General features: G+C 41.3%; 2 protein-coding genes across 9 annotated transcripts in view; one reads left to right on the top strand and one right to left on the bottom strand.

The window, feature by feature from the left end:
* The window catches only part of BABAM2 (BRISC and BRCA1 A complex member 2), a 397,415-nt gene extending 388,306 nt beyond the window's left edge, over nt 1–9,109 (bottom strand). Inside the window, exons 1-2 of one of the 3 annotated variants that reach the window (XM_053201072.1) lie at nt 8,980–9,107; nt 1,750–1,901 (exon numbers count right to left, since the gene is read on the bottom strand). In XM_053201072.1, the coding sequence (XP_053057047.1) occupies nt 1,750–1,877 (128 nt within the window). In that variant the 5' untranslated portion in view covers nt 1,878–1,901; nt 8,980–9,107. Of the gene's footprint in view, nt 1–1,749; nt 1,902–5,211; nt 5,356–8,979 lie in introns of those variants that run through there. The other 2 variants (XM_015064178.3, XM_053201073.1) reach the window with 2 other exon arrangements.
* Nucleotides 4,850–23,396, top strand: part of RBKS (ribokinase) — a 100,178-nt gene continuing 81,631 nt past the window's right edge. For 2 of the 6 annotated variants that reach the window (XM_015064185.3, XM_015064183.3), the window contains exons 1-2: nt 4,856–5,797; nt 21,880–22,012. In XM_015064185.3, coding sequence (XP_014919671.3) covers nt 5,313–5,797; nt 21,880–22,012 — 618 coding nt within the window. In that variant the 5' untranslated portion in view covers nt 4,856–5,312. Of the gene's footprint in view, nt 5,798–21,879; nt 22,013–23,396 lie in introns of all 6 variants that reach the window. The other 4 variants (XM_053201070.1, XM_053201071.1, XM_015064184.3 and 1 more) reach the window with 4 other exon arrangements.

Here is a 23,396-nt window from a genome sequence, read left to right on the forward strand (position 1 = left end):
ATAATTAACATACCACAAAAACCGCCCTTATAAGGTGCACAATTCAGTCATTTTTCACATACTTACAGAATTGTGTAACCATCACACTATCCAATTTTAGGACATTTTTGTCACTTCCAAAAGAAACCCCATACCCAATGATTAAATTGAAGAGAATACCAGATCTTTTAAAAAGCATCCTACTATTCCAATAAAGTATCCAATTCAGTCTTCTTTATCTGACTACTGAAGAATGTAAGTATATACCCTTGTATCTAAGTCTTCGGCTTACTCAAAAGACAGCAAGACTTAAGAGAAGGTAAAAGGGCCAAAAAAGAAAAGCTTAAAGAGAATCAAGAATGCAACATTTCTAGTGAGAAAGTGCACAAAAACTGATGGGGGTATGTCAAAAAGACACAAAAGTCAACTTGACAAAGCTCCCAATGACAAAGCTAGAACAACTGAGGAACAAAATAAATGAAGACAATCTTTGGCTATGACCCACAGAATAAAATAAACACCTAAAAATTCATACTGACATAATTAATAAGTGAATAAATATGTAAGTGAGGGAGAAGGGATAGTGCTTCCTTACAGCAGAATTCAAATTAATAAATGTGGGGGGAGTAAAGAAAATAGAAAATCACTCTTAAACCAGCACCACAGTAATAACGTTTGCAGGCAAGAACCATCAGTAGACACAGAAATTAGTGGCAAAAGTATGATGAGGAAGTGAACATGTGCACAGTCTCAAGGCATCACTCCCCAAGATACTTACCAATGACAAAGGGAAGATCAAGTTAACTTTACAGTGGAGAAACTTGGCAGATACAACCTTACCTGAGCGGTCAACGTTAACATACCAGTAACAGCACATATGAACATCATGTATTCCTGACCTAATGCACTGAAAATCGTACAATTCTGTAGTATTCCTGAGCGGGGGAGGAAGGGGATTACACAATCAAGGGATAACAGCAGACAAACCCATACTGAGCAACATTTTATAAAACAACTAGGCAGTGCTATCTTCAAAGGTGTCAAAATCATGAAGGACAAAGACAGTCACAGGTTAAAAAGAAGAAGTGACAACTAAATTCAGTTTGTATCCTGGATTGGATCCTGGACCAAAAAAAAGGACGTGCACAGGTGGGAAAACTGGAAAAATCCAAACAAGGATTGTAGAACAACTAACAGCATTATAGCACCACTAATTTTCTGTGATTATTTTGTAAATTCTCTATAAATCTAAATTTATTTCTAAATAACAAGTTGGGGCTTTTTAATGCAACATTTCCAGGTGTGAGAGTCAAGTGTTCTAAGCCCACTGTGAAAAATGACTCATGCCAGCTAGCTATTATAATTTTCCTATTAGGAGAGATTATCAAATGATGTCATATTCAGAATCCCAAAACCCAACTCTTACAGTACCTTCTGGATTGCAGCAGACATAACAAGAAAACAAGTCAATGCATGAAAAACCACATGGCACACTGTTAACAAAGAGACATGCCCCAAAACAAAGAAACAAACAAAAAAACCAGACATGAACGTTCTGATCATAAAGTAATGGTCCGCAACACAAATAAAACAACTTGAAACATAAAATGTCAAGAACTGGACAAAACCAACTGCATCAACATGCGATAAGGCCATGACTTGATGAATTTCTCTGGTGTTCAATTTTTATGAATCTGGTGGTAAAAGTTTATTATTAGGTAAAGGCTGGATTGGTTCTGATACATTAGTTGAATCCGTTCTGGTACATACCCAGATTTCAAGTCAGTTATCCTCAAACAGTTTGTAGCATCCAGTCCCACTTTTCCATTGCGGACCACACTAGATATGAATGGAGAGAGCATTGGAGAAATTCGGTTCAAGGCCACTTCTGGGGACATTTTAACTTGATTTGCAAATCACCACTGAAAGCAGAAGGAAAGAACAGCGGTCAGGGTATCCAAAGGAACTAGATATAACAAGTTTCCCAAAAACTGGCACAGTACACACAGTATTCAGTCTCTTGAATGAATACTTCATTTCCTGTCATACAGCAGCCTCTTTTAATGACCCTCCAGAAGAAACCAACCCCCTGTTGCTCCCCTCCCCAGCGCAGAGACTACATCAATGCTTTTCAGGAACAGAAGTAACCCTTCAAATCCAATTCCCTCCTCCTTTCCAAAGCTGATTTCTACACTGCCACATACTACTTAAAGCTATCTTACAATCAGCCGCTTCCCACTTCAGTTGAGGCCTTAAGAAGCCTTCACTGACAATCCTCTCCCCTGACACACAAAAGATACACACCATTAAGTTAGGAATTGCTCCCTCTGTGTCCCCACGAGAAGAAGGGCTTGATAAAACTGTATAAAATTGGTGACTAAGCATAACCTCCTTGTTACTTACTAGAAATTATTTACTTCTGATCCACTGTCCTCCACAGTGTTCTAACCACCTGCTTTGTGATCTCCCCCCTGCAGGGACCATGTCTTGAATCCCCAGTGTTTAACAAAAGTACCTGGCATGAGCTAAGCACCAATAGAAATCTTTTAATAAGTAAATGAGTGAAGAGATAAAAACTAGAGAAATATTAAGGCATGGAAAGAAGATAATATGCCCTCAAAAAAATTGGTAGAGGATAATGTATCTGAGGAACATATGCAGCAAAAAGCTACTTAACAATTAAATCACGAAAATATATACTTATCCAGATATTAAGCAACACAAACTCACATGGATCTAAAAGACTTTGACTTTCAGGCACTAAGAAGTACTTACACCTGAAAATGCAAAAGTAAAACCAATAAATCATATCTAAATTATTTGGAAACCCAGGTGGCAAGGGAAAGGGAATGCATGAATTCCTCTAAATAGATTTCTAAATGAGAACCTCTACTTTCAGAGGTGAATAAGTCCATTTAAATAATCACTTTCTTCCTCTATCTGAAAGGATGATCCCACATCAAAGGCAAATTAATTTCCTGCAAGTTACAACTACAAGGAAATGATGTTCTGGTTCTAGTTTTCATCTGCTTTACCATATGAGGACTTACAGGTCTCTGACAAAATAAATGTTGAAAACCAGTACCTGTCTTAATCACTTCAGATGGTAATAAAGGGAAGGACTGCAGTGATCTTTCAAAAAATAGTAACATGGTGACCTTAATTTAGCGATGACACCCAGAAGTACCTTTGAGACAGTAAAGGCTTTATACTTCTGTACTCAAATCATCCTTTCTGCAAATATAAAACAAGCTCCCCTACCAGCCACTTATGGGTGGGAGATGACCTCCCTCCACCATTTCAATGTCCCCACGAAGTAGGAATAAACATCTAACGCACTCTATTTTCAACCATAAAAATCATGTTGTACATTTTTATAACACTACCACTTGTAAGGAGCTTCCAAATACATTATTACAGTTGATCTTCACAATCCTGGGCAGGAAGGCAGGTATTAGAATCCCCACTCTGCAGGTGACAGGAATAACTTCTGTGATTTGTCCTTGAACAGTCTACTAACCCATATTATCATCTTGACACTTAATTTTTTTCCTATTTTGCAACATTTCCACTGTTACTTCTACCCACTGATGTCACAGTTCTTGAAAGGATGCTTATCTAGATCATATGCAAAGCAAAGAAATACTCCTCTGGAAAAAAAGCAAAAGGATCTCACCTACATTACAAAATTATTCTTCCATGCTTTTCCCCATAATACCTATCATTATTTTACCTCTCATTTCTATGAAAAATGGAAACAATCAGCACATGCTGAAAACTCTGCTGAGCATCAGGCACTATATTACCCACCACTATGTAATCTCATTTACTGCCCCACAACAACCCTGTTCCCTGATTATTATTGGAAAACTAAGGCTCAGCAAGACTAAGTAACTTGTTCAAAGTTACAAACCTAGCAAGCATAAAGATCAGAATTCAAATCCAGATCTCCCTCAAAGTCACTATACCCAATCTCCCCTCAAATAACAATGTACAATTGCAATCACCAAGAGAAAAGCATCAGAGCTATTTAAGTATACACCTTAAAAAATCTGAACAGACAAAAAGTCACGAATTTGAACTAATGGTTGCTTGACAACTAGAAACAGGTTTGACTACAGGCTGGTCAGCTGTGGAAGATGGCCTGAGTCATCTACTAGTCAAATCCTACAGGGAACAAACCTGCACCAGAAGCCAAACTATACTTAAGGTGACAACAATGCATCCCAATTCAGCAACTGTCATGACCTCAGACTAATACCTGAAGGAATGAATTTGTTTCAGAACAGTTACAATGCCCCTTTTTTTTTTTTTTTGACAGTGCAAGATTTCCTGCAGCATTAAAATCTGTTTCAACCGTAGGTGTAGTGACTTCTCTAAGAAGGGAAATAAACACTCCAAAACCAGACGTCACCAAAGAGCCAAAGATGATGGTTCTTTGGTGTGATCCTTTTGAGCCAGGAGCATGGATGGGGAATAATCCCCAATATGAGCTTTTTCACATCATAGTCTCATAATAGATCCCAGGTAGGCAAAAAATTTACAGTGGCCAGCCTCCTCTGAACGCTAGTTGTGCAATGTGTATTTCCTGATGTTGACGTATTACAGGAGGAAAATGCAGCAATACAATTTTTACAGGGCCTGCTGCCCAAAATAGGGTCACACAAGGTCCTCCGATGGGCAGGCTGTAGACTACAAAGACGTCTAAAGCACCGTCCAGTATCTCGCAATTAAGACGGGATGACAAACACGGAAACATGTGCCCTGCTGACGTCATGGAACGGAAAGGGGTGGCGTCCTGCTGCGTCACCTCAACGTCATACAGCGCACGAGGGAAGTTAAGTGGGAAGCAATTTGTCCAGGGGCAACATTCAAGAAAAACAAGTCGGCTCAGACCCAAAGAATGACCACCCCATTCTAGGGGCCATCTAAAAAGGGATACTCTCCCTCTCCCAAACTGTATGATCCCCTCACCAGGCCGGCAGGAGGAAGGAGTCTGAGTTTAATGAGGGACCAAGGGGCGGGCTAAATATGCAAAAAGAGCAGCCTCTGGCCTTGGGGGCGCGTTCTTGCGGGGACCAGCGTGATAGGGATGAGCAGGGCATCTTTTAGAACGGGGGGCCTTCTCTACAGGAAGAGGCCGCGAGCCCCGGGCATGCTTAAACCACGGTCCTCAGCGCCACCTGTGCGACTCGGGATCCAACCTCCCCGCACCAGCCCCAGTCCAGGTACCTGGAACTTAGTCCGATCGGTAACCGGCGACTACGTGGGGTACAGGTTACCCGAGCGCGCCCCCGACTGACGCACCGACCTGCGCGCGCACCGCGGGCCGGATGCGTGCGCGCCCCCGGACGTCCCGCCCCGCCCCCTCTGCCGCCCGCGAGCCGGGAGGCGTGCGCGCCCCCGGACGCACCGAGCCGGGCACTCGGAAAGGCGTCCCCGCGGTGCCTGAAAGGTCTTTACTCCGCGCGGGCCTCGTGGGTGGCGAGTGGCGTGGAGTCTGGAACTATCAGAAGCGCCCTGTTACGAGAGGCGGTGCAGGGAGACCATCCCGGAAAGAACGGAGGGCAGATGGGGGACTGGGGTTATTTCGGGCAGTCAGGTGGGCGACCCGCAGGGGCGTCTGGAAGGCCCGCGTCGTTAGGGAGCGTAGGAGCGGCGTTTCTGGTTACGGGGTCGGACAAAGGGCAAAGGTCAGCCTCCTGGTTGGAGAGCACCTCCTTTTTGCCATGGCGGCGTCTGGGGAACCCGGCCGGCAGTGGCAGGAGGAGGTGGCGGCGGTAGTAGTGGTGGGCTCCTGCATGACCGACCTGGTCAGGTTAGTCCGGCTCAGGACACCGAGTCTGAGGTCGCGGGAGGGGGCGGACCGTGCGTGGCACAGGAGCTTTGGCGATCGTGTTCGCTTTTGGGGTGAGCTACAGGTTTCCCCAGCCCGCAGCCTGCCTTCCTGACGCTGAAGAGGCAGAATTTGAGTTTGCAAAGGTAACTCTTAGGTCGGGGAACATAGAGGGCAGGACGTAATGAAATCTCTTACTGTTACTTTAGAGCTGCTCCTGTTTTCTTGACCAGGCTGCTGAACCTGTCCCCTGCCTAGCCTAAGTAATGGTTAAGTCATTTTATCTCTCAGATCGTGCCTATCTCGCAGGGTTTTTGTAAGGACTAGGTGAAAGTAAGTCTTTTCTGTACAGTGACATTAACCAGGTTGGATATTATTCGCCTGAACTTGAATGAGTGGAGCAGAGAGGTCAAAAGTCCATCAGTCACCTTTCACCGTATTGATCGTTGGCATTCCTGCAGTTCATATTGACACCTTGCCTTTTAGTATTATTTGTGTCAGTATATAGGTTACCTTACGATAGCCCAAATGGGAACCAAAAACCCACAAACACAGTGTTTACAACCATTTAAAAAAACAATGATCAGATCATGAAAATATGCTGAATGAAAATAGGATGGAGAGAGCCTTCTAATTTTTCATTATTTGAAATGAAAATGGCGGAGTGCCTGGTTGGTTTATTGCTTAGAGCACGCTACTCTTGATCTTGGGGTTGTGGGTTCAAGTTCACCTTGGGCGTAGAGCCTACTCAAAGAAAGGAAGGAAGGAAGGAAGGGAGAGAGAAAAAAATCCAACCTCTGATTATTAAAAACACTACATGTTCATTGTTTTTAAAAAAGCAGATAGCCCAAGAATATCCTCCAATTCAGATTGCTCCCATTTAACATTTTTGTGAATAGCTTTTCAGGTGTGATATTTTTTACATTATAAAGATCAAAAACGGTCACGCATACAACAGTAAGACCTCATCTGTCCTGCAACCTTCCTTTTCCAGACAATAGCAGAGAGCCTGAAAATTAACAGAAAGGCCTTGGGACAATCAAAAGAAGTCACCAAATCTCTGCACAACCTGTGTTTTGCTTAGAAAATAGTTCTAGGGTCTTTACATAACCAATTTAGTCTTACACTGCTTAAAATGTTTATAAACTAGGTCATCAAATTTCCAGACCAAGAGTAGAAAGGGGGAGAGACTGCTAGGGGCAGATGTAGTGATTGCCAAAAACCATACTTTTATTTTATGTTGTTTGTTTATTTTGAGAGAGAGAGGGGGAGAGAATCCCAAGCAGGCTCTGCACCATCAGTGCAGAGCCTGATGTGGGGCTTGAGCTCACGAATGGTGAGAGCATGACCAGCCGAAACCAAGAGTCAGATGCTTAACCGAATCAGCCACCCGGGGGCCCCCCAAAACCAATACTTTTATAGGTGCAGTAACAGAAGAATAAGAAAGCTAAACAATTTTCCCATGCACTCGACCTGAATAAATGTCAGGGTTAAAATTCAGAGCCACTTTCTTCTTGAACTAAGAGTTTTCTATGAAGCTTGACCATCAGATATTAAAGATAATTATACTTTATAAAATGAGGGCTCTTCATACTTTGGAGAGGGGGGAGTGTCAAAGGCACCTGTCATCTCATGTTAGCATCCGTCAGGATTTTAAAATCTTTTTTAAGTGCTAGAAGAATTTAGAGATTATTTATCCCGTGCTTCAGTTCATAAAAGAGTAAAGTGAGGTCCAGAGAAGAAACTCTTATGTGGTGTATAACTTTTCTAATTTCTCTCATCATTTTCTTTCCTTTATAAAATAACCAGGTTTCTACCCTTCCCATGAATCACTAGTAAAAATTTTATTCCCTTAGAGACTATTCTCATGACTTTTCTGCAAACTTTTTATGGTTTCTGATTACTCCTGCCTCTGAAGATCTTTACAAAATACCTGAGTATAGAATTTTCATTTAAACCCTGCATCTGTGATAACTTGGCTCCAACTTTGCTAGTTATGGTACTTGTCATGATTGTGTTAGTTCCTATGGCTGCTGTAACAAATTAACAAACTTAGTGGTTTAAATAATACAAATGTAATACAGTTCTCCAAGTCAGAAGTCTGACACAGATCTCACTGAGCTAAAATCCAGGTGTCTGTAGGGCTGCGTTCCTGGAGGCCCTAAAGGAAATCTGTTTTCTTGCGTTTTCCAGCTTCTAGAGGCTGCCCACATTCCTTGGCTCATGGCCCCTTCCAACATCTTCAAAGCAAGCAATGGTCAGTCAAGTCTTTCTCACATGGCATCACTCTGAGGCTTACTTTCTGCCTTCCTCTTCTACATTGTAAGAACCCTTGTGATTATAGTGAGCCCAAATGGATAATTCTGGATAATGTCCTTATTTTAAGTTAGCTTATCAGGAACCTTAATTTCCCTTGCCACATAACATTCACAAGTTTCAGGGTTTAGGATGTGAATGCTTTTGGGGCAAGGTGGGAGGGGAACCGGGGGGGTGGGGGGGACATTATTCTGTCTACCACATTGATTAAGCTTAAAGTCAAAAAATCTTATAATAGAGCTTGGGGAATCATTGAAGCCCATCAGTCCATCCTCCACATTTAACAGGTGAGGTAACTAAGCTTCGAGGACTCACCCCAACTCACATAGCCAGTTAGTGGCACAGTGAAAGCTGGAACCCATGTTTCCCAAGCTTTATCCTTCCATTATATCATTCTGCCTGTAATTCTGGCTGATATTGATAGCCCTTTCCATCTGCAGTTCACTCGAAGGCTTGTAGTCTCTGCATTCATTGTTTACTTTGTAAGCGGGTGAAGAACAACCAAGGATTTTTAATTTTCGGGCCTAAAGATAGTATCTTCATGACAGTTCCTTACTTGATGTCTTAGTTTAACTGGAGCCAACCCAGACACCTGTGTGTATACCGTAGAATCACTTCGGAAATAAGACTCCTTCAGTAACTAATCCCTCTTGGACGGCATCCAAGTCCAACTCACTTTGTATATTACATTACTGTGTGCCAGACACTGCTAATTCAATCAATGAGCCACTTTTTTTTTTCATGTCTAATTTCAGTTTGCTATGAATAGTAAGCTCTGTGTACTAATAATTTTAAAATATCATTAGCTCATCCAACATGGTAAACAATGAACATTATTTAATACCCACCTATGTGTATCATTATTCTCTTCTTGAACAGTCATCTCTGAAGTTCCACAATGCAAAGTTAAGAGATATCAAGCTTGTCCTTGTGGAAAATTAAGTCAGAGTTTCTCCAAAGACAGATTTCCATGAAAACCCAGTAACAAATGATTTTAGTCATTAAGCTTAGAGATCTTCGTTAATCATGCTTTCTCACTAATAACCTTTATTTCTTATTACATGAATCACCCATTTTTTAAATTGTGCATTCAACAAATACTTCCTGACTTTATACTAAGTCAGGTATTTCCCTAAGTGCAGAGGATGCAGGGATGAAAAACACAGCCAAAAACCCCTGCCTTGTGGAGCTTACATTCTTTTTTTTAAGTAGGCCCCACAGTCCATCAGTCCATCAGCCAGTGTGGGGCTTGAACTCACAACCCCGAAATTAAGAGTTGCATGTTCTACTGACTAAACCAGCCATGTGCCCCTCATGGAGCTTACATTCCAATGAAAAAGACAGTATCAATAGAAATAAGTAAAATGCATAGTATGTTAGGTAAATGCTAAGGAGGAAAATAAAGCATGAAAGGGAGATAGAAGTAGTAATTATTCTAGACCATTGCCCACAGAAAGCCTCACTGAGGAGGTGATTTTGAGTCAAAACCTAGAGGAAAGGAAGCAAGCCATACAGATACTCAGGGGAAGAGCATATGCAAAGGTCCTGAGGTGGGAGCATGCCTCTTATGATCAGTGACCAACAACGAGTCCAGTGTGGCTGAAGAAGGAAAAACAGGAGGGGAGAGGGCAATTAATGATTAAAGGATGTTGGGTCATACCCTGAATAAGATGAAAAGCCACTGGAGGATGAGCAGAGAGATGACCTAATATGATTTGCATTTTAATATCATCACTATGGAGACTGTGTGAGAATAAACCGAAGGAAGGCAAGGGCAGAAAAGAGGAGACCAGTTCAGAGTCAGAAGAATCCTGGTGAGAAATGATGGTAGCTTGAAAGCAGTGCCAATGGGAAGAAATGAGCATCTTTTGATTATATTTTGAAGGCAGAGCTGACAGGATTTGCTGAGGACTAGAGATAGGTCAAGGATTATTCCCAGGTTCTGTGGCCTTTGCAAGTAGAAAGGGAAGCTGACCTTTGCCGAGATACAGAAGATTGTGAGCAGAGCCAACTGGGTACGGAGAGGGCAGTATCTGGAGCTCAGGGTGGACGTGTGAGATTCGAGGTGCCTGTTAGACATCCAACTGAGACTGTCAAGACAGATACAGGAGTTTGGAGTTCAGAGGATAGGTCCAGCTGGAAATATAAATTTGAGAGTCATCAGTGTATTGATGATATTTGAGGCCGTGAGGCAGGATGAGATCACTGAGGGTCTGAGCTCCGAGGGCACTCAAACATGTAGAGCATACATTTTTTTACATAATTTATCTCCTGTCTCCCAGTCTCTCCGTACCCCTAAAACTTGGTTTGAGACAAGTTGAATACAAACCCATGTTTACATTTCCATGGCAATAGACTATGATGTCAACTAAAACCCTATGTTATCCTTTTACATGCTCCAATTAAAGGCGATGGCTTGAGAGATAAGGCTTATGTTCAACCAAGCATCTAAATTTAATCCTTGGCAAGTCAGGAAATGATTGCTTAATTCTCAAAAGATTTTAATTGGATGGCAGAATAAGTGAATTTAGAAGCTTTTTGATCCAAAGTGGATGAAACGTTGGACATGTATTACTTAGGGAAAAAAAAAAAGCCAAAAATGTACACCATACCTAGAAAAGGTTACACGTGTTTAACGTATTACAGTAACCTCTAACCTGCATTCCCCCAGAAGCCTCTTGACTGTCATGTTTAGAACAGAAAACTCTTGTGCATCACATTTTCAGTAAAGTAAAAGCCTGAGGAATACCCTGCATGTCCAGTGTTAAAGCAATAGAATATCCTTTATTATTCCTTCTGCTCCTTATATTGGTCTTGAAAGTTGCTTATTAGTTACCAACTTTAAAGTTAGTATTTTGGTAAATGTTTCTGTCAACCAAATTCCCTAACATCAAAATAAATCTTTCATCGGAAATTTGCTAATTCTGGTCCCTTCGAGGAAAACATGTATTAAAAAGTAAATTACATATGACAAAGCAAGCCCACCTCCCATGTGGTATTACCAAGAAGTCCCTTTAGTCATCCATTCCTTTGTCAGCTCTTCATGCCCTAGTGTCTGTATTCTAGGGAAAGCAAGGTCGGGCAGGCTTCATGACGAATGTTGCTCCGGAAGTTTGGTCACTTGTGTACAGCATTCAAAGACTGAGACTGTGCTAAGTGCTAAGGATACTGCAATTAGTAAAACATGGTCATTGCTCCTGAAGGCAGACACAAAGATCGATCACTGTAGTGTGATGTGGTTAAGTGCCCGCAGCTTCTACAGGAGCAGAGGGAAAAGCGCCTGGATGGGATGCCTCCTGAGCCAAGTTTTAGAAAATACGCAGGAGCGCCTGGGTGGCTCAGTCAGTTAAGCGTCCAGCTTTTGATTGCAGCTCAGATCATAATCTCACGATTTGTGAGACGGAACCGTCATCGGGCTCTGCGCTGACAGCCCAGAGCCTGGTTGGGAGTCACTCTCTCCTCTGCCCTTCCCCCACTCGCGCACAGACACATGTGTTTTCTCTCTGAAAATAAACTTTAAAAAAAAGAAAAGAAGCAGGTTCTAACCCAGCAAAAAAGAGGAAAGGATTAAGTACATTCTGGCCAGCTGGGATAACACACAGAAGTAAAGTCACAGATGTGGGTATATGTGGGTGTGCTGAGGGCAGCGGCTACTGGGCTATGAAGAGTCACATGTAAGATGTTGATGTAGGGGCGCCTGGGTGGCTCAGTTGGTTAAGTGTCTGACTTCGGCTCAGGCCATCTCATGGTTCATGAGTTCAAGCCCCACATTGGGCTGTCTGATGTCAGCACAGAGCCTGCTTGGGATTCTCCCCTTCTCTCTCTGCCCCTTCCCCACTGTCTCTCTCTCGCGCGCAGAATAAATAAACTTAAAAAAAAAAAAAAAACAAAGATGAAAGGACTCATCAGCCATGCTAAAGTGCTAGGGTTTTTATCTGTAGGCCCTGGGAACTAGCAAAGGGCCCAAAGGACAGGAACAACATGGTCAGATTTGTATGCCTATAGCTCACTTGCTGCCAAAGGGAGGATAATGCCTATTCTAACCTAGCTCACAAATGTATTGTAAAGTTCGAGCATAATCCATTCTTGATTATTCACGATGATGGGAATGTGGGAGAAGCATGAGCACCAAAACCCAAAAATAGTAGATGAGTTAAAATTTTTAATAATTGATTCCAGAATACATTTTTTTTTTGTGCGCTGATTTATCTTTCTAATTATATTTCGCTTAGGATAAAATTAATTCCATTTGTATTCCTTTAACCTACACCAGCAGATGGCAGGAAGAAGTAGCCTGGATAATTACAATGTGGTGACAGAAGTCATTTTGAAATTTAAAGTTTACTATAACTAATTGGCAAAATAGAAAACAAAATACCGGTTGTGTAGTTATTTATCACTATTCATACTTTGCTTGTCTTCTTCAGTGAAGTAAAATGTTTTCCATCAGGAACTCTGATAAACGCTTTAGCTTCGCCAGTTCCTTTTCTGCTCTGTTGTTCCGCATCCTGCTTTTCCTACATACCTTACGCCGTCCTGTAGTTGTCCAGTCCCCACTAATCTCCCGTCCACACACATAGTTCTCCTGCCGTCTCCTCTCACAGGTTCTAGCTCCAGGATTACGTCTTTCTGTACCTCTCTAGCCAAGCTTCTATTCTCTCTCCAGAACTTTGCTCACCCGGGAGTAAGGAGGTCTGTGTGTAATTGTCCAAAAAGACCAGTTGACATCAGATGGCATTTTAATTTTTAAATAATGTTTTTATGGGGCGCCTGGGTGGCGCAGTCGGTTAAGCGTCCGACTTCAGCCAGGTCACGATCTCACGGTCCGTGAGTTCGAGCCCCGCGTCAGGCTCTGGGCTGATGGCTCAGAGCCTGGAGCCTGTTTCCGATTCTGTGTCTCCCTCTCTCTCTGCCCCTCCCCCGTTCATGCTCTGTCTCTCTCTGTCCCAAAAATAAATAAACGTTGAAAAAAAAATTTTAAATAAATAAATAATGTTTTTACTGTTTCACTTGTTAGCCTCTCCCAGTGCCATCTGTACTCAGTCTTCAATCCTGTATTGGAGGGATGGAAGAGGATGTGGCCCCTTATTGTTTCCTTTATTCTGACCAGATTCCTGTTTAATAACTAGTTTACTTTTCTCCTTGGGCTACACTCATACACAGCACTTTTGCTCTGCTCTCACCTCATTGTAAGATTTATGTACAGAGGCATCTGTCATCCCAGCTATTTCTAGAAGTGTCTTTTAAGGTATAGATCATTCATTCAAAAATATTTACTTGTGACCATGATGGAGTAACTAGTACCAGACTTACCCTTCCCACCATAAATAACTAGAAAATGGGGTATATAAGGGACAAGATCTATGAAGCAGCTGGATATTGGACAGCAGGCATGTTATCCAGAAGAGAAAGGAAACAAACAGGTGAGTCCTGGAGGCACATTACTGACCATGGCACAGAGAGAAGAAACCCGGGGAAAGCATGGCAAATATCAGTGAGGTGAGAAAATGGATTTCATAGTTTAGGGAGACTAAGGTAGCTAGAATTTGAGGGAACATACACTAGTGAGGAAGGAGCTAATCGGGGAAAGGTCCAGAAATCTGCATAGGAGTCCCCTTGAGTCTAAATACTAAATGGACGTACATAGAAACTCCACAAAGCCAGGCCACTACTGGAGAGCTCTAAGCTGAACATTTCCCAGGTATCACATTCTATTCAGCCAGAAACATTATCGAACCCCTGGAGCATTCAGTAGAGATCCCAGAAGGACCACAACTTAAGGGGTAAACGTGCCCTAAAGTAAAGGCTACTCTAAACTCTTCCTAATAAATCACAAAAACAATCCTTAAAGGATCAAACAGATCCACAAATTATTTAGATGCCCAAAAAAAAAGTTCAACCCTTTGGAAAAATACAACAGAATTAAGACACTCAACAGTGTAACCTTTGAAATATTCAGCCTCCAATCAAAAATCAATAGTCATGCAAAGAATCAAGAAAATGTAATCCATAACCAAGGGGGGAAAAAAATCAATCAAAATTGACCTGCATAAATGGCAGGGATGGTGGAATTAGCAGAAAGGGTTTTAAAAGAACCATTATAAAATGCTCAGTGATTTAAAGAAAAACATGAATACAGTGAGGAGAAAAGTGGAAGATATATAAAAGAACCAAATAGAAGTTTAAGAAATGAAAAATTCTTTTGATGGGCTTATCAGCAGAGTAGACATTACAAAAGGATCAGTATACTTGAAGATAGTAAGAGATAGCATCTAAACTGAAGCATAGAGAAGAAAATGACCAAAATGCACAGAGCCTTTGTGATTTGAGACAAGGAATCTGTCATTTGTGTAATTGGAGTCTAAGAGTAAGAGTGGGTGAGGCACAAAACAATATTTGAAGACATAATGGCTGAATTTTTTTCAAGTTTCATGAAAATTATAAATATATAGATCTAAGAATTTCAATGAACCCCAAGCAGGATAAGCATACTGTAAACAACAAAGCACATTGTAATCACATTCCTGCAGACCAATTAGAAACTCTTAAAAGTCTCTGAAACAGACATTACATATGTAAGGGGACAAAGATTGAATGCAGACTTCTTGTCAGAAACAATGCAAGCCACAAAAAAAAAAAACTCTAAAGTGCTTTAAAAATAATCTACATAGAATTCTGTATCTTTCCGATATGAAGGGGAAATAAAGACAGAAAAACAATAGCTGAGAGAACTTATCACCAGAAACTCACACTGCAATAAGTATTAAAGTTCTTTAGGTGGAACCAAAATGATACTAGTTGGAAACTCAGATCTACCCAAAGGAATGAAGAGCCCAGAAATGGCAAATACAAAGACTTACTTCTATTTCTTAATTTCTTTAAAGGCAATTGATAGTTTAAGCAAAAATAACAGTATTGTAAGGTTTGTATAATATAGAAGTAAAATATGTAACAATAATAGCACAAAGGATAGGAAGAGAAATGAAAAAATACAATCGTAAAGTAAATTACACTCGTAAGTAAAGTGGTATAGTAATGTTTGAAAATAAGCTGTGATAAGTTAAAAGATGCTCATTGTCACTTTTAAAAACAGAAAAACGGGGGGGGGGGGGGGGCTCCTGGCTGGCCCAAGTGGTAGAGAGCATGCAACTCCTAAGCATCTCAGAGTTGTAAGTTTGTACACCACGTTGGGTGTAAAGATTACTTTAAAATCTTTTAAAAAATAGACAAAAGAGAGTTAACACATCGGTAGTGAGTATGAAGTAGAATACAGTTAATCCAAAACAAGATAGGGAAAGAGGAAAGAAATTAATGAGTTTTATAATGTCAGATAGTGATACTGATCTGAAGAAAATCATTGGAAATCAATGCTCCATAAATGTTCTCACGTCTCTGCGTGATCGGGACTTTCTGAGCAAAGCTCTCTAGCGCCAGGATTAAAGAATGTTTGAATGGCAAACAAACCTTGCAAGTCCGAGACCTCTGGGGAGATTTAGGGACTTCTCCCTTGGACACATTTATTTACATTCTGGAGACTGTAAATCTAGAGACCTCCCTGCTCCCCCTGCGAGGATCCATTTACGTTACAATGCAAAGGTCACTAGGTCGTGTTTTCTCCCTCTCCCCCTCCCCCACCCCAGGGGGGAGGAGGGACAGCAGCTGTATGGGCTCCTATATAGACTCCCAATAATTCATCATTTGGAAGTTCCTCTCGTGTCACCCTGGGGAAGATTGGGACATGGAGAACTAATGTAATTGTGAGTAATTAAAAAGCTGGGTCTCTGATCCAGGAACATAGTATTCTTTGTCAGAATGAATATGTACTTAACAAAAATTGGGAATGGGGACATCTCCTGTAAGGTGGTGTGGGAAGACCTCTCTGAGGAGGAAACATCTGAGCAGATATGGGAAGGAAGGAAGCCACACAAGACCAGAACACAGGAGACCATACTCTCTTCATTGGTTCCCCTAGTACCTGGCACACTTTGTCACACGTCAGCAAAATTTAAATAAGTTTCAAAAATATGACATTCTGGAAGGCTGGCCACTTGTGGCCAATATTCTTCATATGTATCCTATACGTTCAAGAATAGTTACATCTTCAGGCAAAACTACTTTTTAGCCACAGACTGGTTTACCAGGAAAAGATAGGATTAGTAGCCAAAATCAGTTAAAAAAAAAAAAGTTTCAAGCATAATTCAGCTTTCATTCCTTTAAATAAGCCCTTTGTCTGCAAATTTAGGGTTGGGAACCACATAATGAAGTTTTAGTTGGGAGGCTAAGTTCTTTTTACAGAGCTGGAAAGAGATATCACGAAGTTGGTTTGGAAATGACTCTCATTTCTGTAAATGTGACCCACACAAATGCTGAGAAGAACAGATACGGTTGAAGAATACAGGCAGTAGGAATAATAAATAATGAATTTTAATTGGGCAATAATAGTACAATTCCCCATTATAGGGATAGAGGCATCCAGTGTGTCAGAAGCTTGCAGCCAAAAGACGAAAGGATGGAACGAAAAAAGCCAAAATGCGACATATTCCTTGACTTTTGGCTGGAGCCCGGACAGGGTGACCTCTTTGGTCAAAAGACTTCTCATCCCTGTTTCACTAGGTCATTCCTTCCCTTGGTATGAATCATCTCTGAGAATCTAACAAACACATCATTGTCAAGAAGCTAAAAGCAATTGATTAGTTGTTCTGATAACACCTGTCAGTGAAATAACTCAGAGCACAAAACCCAGGCATTTAAGGAGTTGACAAGTATTATTAAACCTGTTTTGCAAGAGAAGAAGCTGGTTCAAAGAGGGAAAAGCTGTCAAAGGTAATACATCAGTAAGCGGCTCAGGCCTGCTGCCTTGCACAACGAGGCTCTAACCTCATGGCCTCTCAAGGCCCAGAAGACTGAGGGGCCATCTCTGAACAGTTAGCAGTGTTTTCTCCTGTGCAACTTTAAAATGTGACATTTTTAAAGCTACTAATTTGTTTTAAATTCAAATATATTTCTTATGACTGGTTTTCTCTGTTTGGGTTTTCTCCCCCATTCAGAAATACACCGTTCTTAATTTTTAAATGGTAGCAATGGTGTATTAACTACCAGTACTGCTCCCTCTTTAGTTTCCTTTGAGCAATTTAATTTGTCTTTGGCGCCCTGCTAAACCTTATGTTTGAATTGGGGCAAATCATAGCAATGCTTTCATCGAGGGGATGGTGCCTTGTGTAGATCCTTTCTTGAACCAGACCTTAATTTCATGATATTTCATAAGAGAGAGGAAAGCCTAATCCAAGGTAAATGAGGATTTATAATTCAGAAATGCTTCTGCCTATCGGCAACTGTAACTAACTTTCTAGTGCTTTCCACTCCAGTTCCTTTACCCTTAAAAAAATAAGCAGTAAACTGTCTTAGTCTGGGTTCAAGAGAAAGGGCACAAGACAAAGGCTTCAGTGCACATAAACTGTGCGGGTCTGTGATCCAGGGAGCAAGAAAAGCCTATACAAAGATACCTGATGTGTTCAAGTGGTCGCTCGATGCTGCAGGACAGCCTGGGGAACCATAACAAAGAAACAGAAACCCCTGGAATGGAAAGACTGGCATTGGGCAAGGCTCAGTTGGGCAGGTGGCACCCGCAAGAAGCCAGCGGGAGCCCAGGAAGAAGTGGTGGCAGGGATGCAGGGACGCCAGATGAATCTGAAGTAGTAATCAGTGGCTTCCCATAATGCACAGATATATTCTTGTTGCACATACCTCTCTGTTGAAGTATATAAAGTAAAACATGAACTTTTGCTCCCTCTCTCCACCCTTTTCATGGATGCTTGTCATTAACATTTCATTTTCTGCGCATTTACATATCCTGTAAGAACATGTACATACATCTTTTTATTTTAAAAAATCGTGAGTTGGGGAGGTCCCCTGTACTTGCTAGATGTTGCCCTGATTCATGAGTCGCTTAATAAAGCCAATTTGATCTTAAAAAAACAAACAAACATGAATCAGATCATACTAACCTCGTGCTCCGACAGGTTTTTGTTTGTTTGTTTTCACTCATGTATTACTTGCATCAGGGTTAGGTCTTACTACATTGTCAGGAAGTTGATTTTGTCCTGTAGAGGTATACTGGAAAATACCAATAGAACATTTGTTGAGGGGTGCCGGGGTGGCTCCGTCGATTGAGCTTCCGACTTCAGCTCAGGTCATGATCTCGCGGTTCATGAGTTCGAGCCCCGTGTCGGGCTTGGTGCTGACAGCTCGGATTCTGTGTCTCCTTTTCTCTGTGCCCATCCCCCGCTTGTGCTCTGTCTCTCAAAAATAAATAAATCTAAAAAAGATTTTTTTTTTAAATAGAACATTTGTTGAATGAATGCATGAATGAAGGAATGATACTATGAGTTCTAGTTACAGTTCCTGCTTAGAGGACAGGAGTGGCTGCTAATATTGGGAATGCAGTGGGTGAGGTCTGGTAGAACATGAAATTGTCATTGCCAGACAATTGAACATCCCTGCCGGTCTCCTTCCCTTTCATCAACACCTCCACGTCCGCAGTTCAGGAGTAAGAATGGATGCTACACAGGGGAGACAGAAAAGAGATGTAGGGGAGGAAAAATAGTTTTCCCTCTACCCTTCTCAGTTCTTGGCTGAGACCCCAGGAATAAAAGATTAACAGGAGAAAAACAAGTTTACTGGCCTGCATCCCCCAGGTATACATGGGAAATACCCAGAGGAAAATGAGTAACTCCCCAAGGCGATTAGGAATTCAAGATTCTTAATAGGAAAGGGGGAGGAAGGAAGGAGGCTTCTTAGGGGGAGAGCAAATGGCTTAGGAAAGACGAACTAGCCCTCAGTAGAACAAATAGATAAGACAACATTTGTGGCAACGTTTATCTGGGTGTGATGTTGACTTCTAGCCTCCTCTCCTGTGACAGGAGTCCATCCTTGCTGGTGGATGAAACTCCTGGGGAGGGGATTCATGGCCACTGAGTCCTTTCAGGGGACTGGTCTGTAGGCAGATAAGGGCAGTTCAGAGAAAGCCTCTCCCTCCATTTGCTACTTTTCACGTGCCTACCGCTCAACATAATCAATATACCGAAGTGGCGTATTTGGGCAGCATGTCTTGTCCCCCAGTCGTATTTTGGGGTGGCATTTCCTGCCAGCCTTCAGAGACAAGGGAAAACTCTTTTAAAAATTCACTCAAATATTTTATCAACCCCATGCTAAGTGGCGAGCCCTCCAGATAAAATGGAGAACATGACAGACTTGGTCCTTGTCCTCACACAGGGAAAGTCCACAGTTAAAGGAAGGAAGAAAGAAGAGTACAGCATAGATGTAGAAAGAAAAGGGTAGGGTTCCAAAGGAGTGAGAAATTTCAGTGATGGCTAAATTAGTACAGTGCTTGTGTTAATATAAGTTGTTTAGAAAGGAGTTTAAATCCCAGCCATCTGCTCTCACGTCAAACACAGACACACTGTACCCCCAATTTCACTCCTCCGTCCCATATATATACATCCCAATAATCATCTGCTAATATATTTTTCATGATTTGCCACAGTCAATAAAAAAATATACCTGATTCAAACCAGTGAATTGTGACCCAGATCTAACTATGAATATAGTGGAAATCATAAGTTTCTTTACCCACAGTCTTACTAATTAAGTTATTTGCCTGTTTTTAGCCACATTGGATATTTTTTTTTCTTTTTGAGGTTGTTATGGATGTTGTTTGTAGCAGCATCAATAAGCCAAGAATTCACATACTCAGTCGCGCAGATTACTCATCATTGCCTGTTCATAACAGAATCCTAAAATGTTTAAGATTTCTGATGCAAATCAAAATCTCATCATCACTTGTCATTGCTAAATTAAATGACAGGATAATAACATTACATTAAAACCATTTTTCTCTTGATTGAGTACCTTTTTCAGAAGTGAACCTTGTAGATGGATTTTTTTCATCAGTACTATAAATGCATTTAGAATAGGAGATAAAAATAGAATTGAAAGGGGAGGAGTGGAATAGAATGTTTTCAAATTATTGATGAGTCTCTTTTGAATCTCAAATAACCATATTTGACACTGCACTGCTTGGGAATGGAGTCATTTAGCCCAGTTTATTGAGATTTTTTAGAACCACATAAAGGAGGTGCACAGGTTGAACTTGGTCATTCTTGACACAGTCACGTGTTCTTGGCATTAGCCATCAGTCATTCCATTGCAAACAGGCTGTTAGTGACCTGTAGGAATTGGCATTGTTCTGTTACTCTATAATTAGGAATAAGAACTGGTTTGAGAAAGATCACAGCCTAGGTGGGAAATGAATATAAATTGCAAATCTGCCAGGACAGAGTAGGTTCTCAATTGACTTGCTGTCGTGAACTGCTCTCTTGGCCTTTCTTTCCCATCGAAAGCTAATTAACCTTTTTGGTCACACCTGCCATCCTCCCATCTGGTCCGTCTAGCCCACTTCTCTGTGGCCACCCGGTCCTCATGCCACTGGTGCCCATCTTCTTCACTTGCCCTTATACCAAGGGCTCTTTCCATTCTCAAGTCTTCTGTCCTTCAAAGATTTGTTTCTTCACATTTTCCACTTTGATGTTACGAAAATCATATCCTGGAGAAAACCTTTTACCCTGACTTTTTGTCTCCTTTAGTACTACCCTCATTAGGCAGTAACAGGTCAGTAAAAAAAATCCTTAGCTCTTGGAGAAGTCCCTAAAAATGCAGACGGAAACAAGATTGGCTAGGAGTTGACAATAGTTGAATCTGGGTGATGAGTGCATGGGGGTAGAGAAGTTAATATACTGTTATCTCTAGTTTTGTATGTTTGAAATTTCCTATAGTAAAAATTTTAAACTAGGTTCTTTAGACTCCATTTTTTGTTTGTTTTTTTTTAATAGATGCTATTTTTGAGTCAGTACATGAAATGGGCGGTAAACAGGAGGGACTGGGGCTAACACCTGATCCTGTCACTGAAATGCCCCACTCCCACCCCACCTGCAAGGAAACAAGTGTGATTCCTTAGTGCCTAGAATTGAAACTTCCTCCTTCTCCGTAGGTCCTGAACATGGGTACCAGAATCCTGCTACACTTCCTACCTCTTGTTAAAGTGACCAGATCAATCTGTACAGAAACACACATTAACTTGGTCTCATTTATCAAGTCCCATGGTGAATTAAGGTCTGTGCTGGGGGCACGGAGAAGCAGGAATCTGAAGTTACCTCCCTCCAAAAGCTCCCCATCATGGAAAACAAAGGCACCTACGAACACCCCTGATGCAGTACAGACACTAGGAACTGTCATCTGAAGTGGAGCTTCAGTAGCGTGGCTGTGGGGCTGTAGGGAAGTAAAGAATCCCGTCAGCAGATGCATTCTAGAAGGTGATGCCAACCATTGAGTGCTATCGCTTTTTTTGTTTGTTTATTTTTGAGAGAGAAAGACAGAGGGAGGGCAAGCCAGGGGAGGGACAGGGAGAGAGGGAGACAGAGGATCCGAAGCGGGCTCTGCGCTGACAGCAGAGAACCCAGTGTGGGTCTTGAACTCATGAACCATGAGATCATGACGTGAGCTGAAGTCAGACACCGAACCGACTGAGCCACCCAGGCGCCCTGAATGTTACCTTAAAGGAAAAGATCATCTCTGCTTCTGATTACTAAGACTAGAGCTCCTTCAGAGAACCTTCCTTCTCTCTTCTGAAGAACTTAAAGTGATTGCAGTTACCAATGTGCCTTTTTTTTCCTTCTCTTTTTAAATTATGATAGCCTTACTTCTCGTTTGCCCAAAACTGGTGAAACCATTCATGGACATAAGTTTTTTATTGGCTTTGGAGGGAAAGGTGCCAACCAGTGTGTCCAAGCTGCTAGGCTCGGAGCAAAGACATCCATGGTATGCAAGGTAAGTGTAGACTACAGTGGAGAGGCTCCTAGAGGCAAGAGTCTGTTTTTAAGATTTGAGTTGTTTTTATTTTTTAACTGTTTGAAAGTGAACAATTCAGTGCCATTTGGTACATTCCCAGTGTTGTTGGACAACTGCTATTCTCTTTAGTTCCAGAACAATTCTATCATTCCAAAGTAAAGTTCCTTACCATTAAGCAGTTTCTCCCCATACCCCCCCCCCACCCCACTCCCACCCCCAGACCCTCACAACCACCATCTGTCTCTGTGGATTTATCTATTTGGATATTTCCTAGAAATGGAATCCTAGGATACGCAACATTTTGTGTCTGGCTTATTTCACCTAACGTAATAATTTCAAAGTCCATCTACCTTATAGCATGTACTATTTTTTTTTCCTTTTGTGGCGGAATAATATCCCATTGTACATACCATTATCTGTCTATCCATTTGTCTGTTGATGGACACGAGCTGTTTCCACCTCTTGACTATTGTGAATATGCTGCTGGAAACATGCATTTACATGTACTTGCTTTTGAGTATCTGGTTTGTTCTTTTTTTTTTTTTTTTTTTTTTTGGTAGTTCCTTGTTAAAGATTTAAATAGGAGAGGGTAATCTTCCTTGTCCTTTAGATTGCTTTCTACCTCAGTGTGTCCTCTGGGAAGTAGCAGTCCTCAAATAACTTAATTATGCATGTCTTTCACTTGCTGGGCTTCCAAGTGAAGGATGAGAAGTGAGAGGAATTCGCCTGCCCCACTGAGTTTCTGTATGCCAGCTTCTGAACGACAGAAGTTAATCCTGCTTTTAGCAGTTTTCGCTGCAACACAGCTCTTGGAAAGTCGGTGTAATAACTTGTGATTCACTCGTATAGCTCTTAAGTTATTTCTTCTAATGCTAGCCCTTGGATCAGAAAGGAATCTGGGCTTTACTGAACTACCCATAACTAATTTTTAGGCATAATTCTTTTTGCAGGAATATAAGGAAATGATATGTAAAATATCCCCTATTTCTATCCATCTGTCTGAAATTATTTGAAAATAAGACAAAATTGGCTGCCAGAGGTTCAATGTTTGCATGTTTAATGAAATTTTAAGGTGCTTGCATCACTGGTGTAACAAAAAAGATAATTTACTTTAGAAAAGCTAGCCTCGGTCTACACAGTAAAAGATAAGAGGAATCTGAGAAATTTAAAAGAATGAGCCCTCTCCTGTAGGCTGGGTCATTTTTACCAAAATGTCTCTGAAATGTCACTTCCCAGTGCACACAGCACTCTTCTCTCCATGGGAGTCTTTAAATGATGTACAAACGATAAGCAATTACCATTTCATCTGCTAATGAATTGCAGTTTTATTTCTAATTTATGATTAACACGATATAATTCTCAT

Source organism: Acinonyx jubatus, chromosome A3 (genome assembly GCF_027475565.1).
Source record: "Acinonyx jubatus isolate Ajub_Pintada_27869175 chromosome A3, VMU_Ajub_asm_v1.0, whole genome shotgun sequence".
Lineage (NCBI taxonomy): Eukaryota > Metazoa > Chordata > Mammalia > Carnivora > Felidae > Acinonyx > Acinonyx jubatus.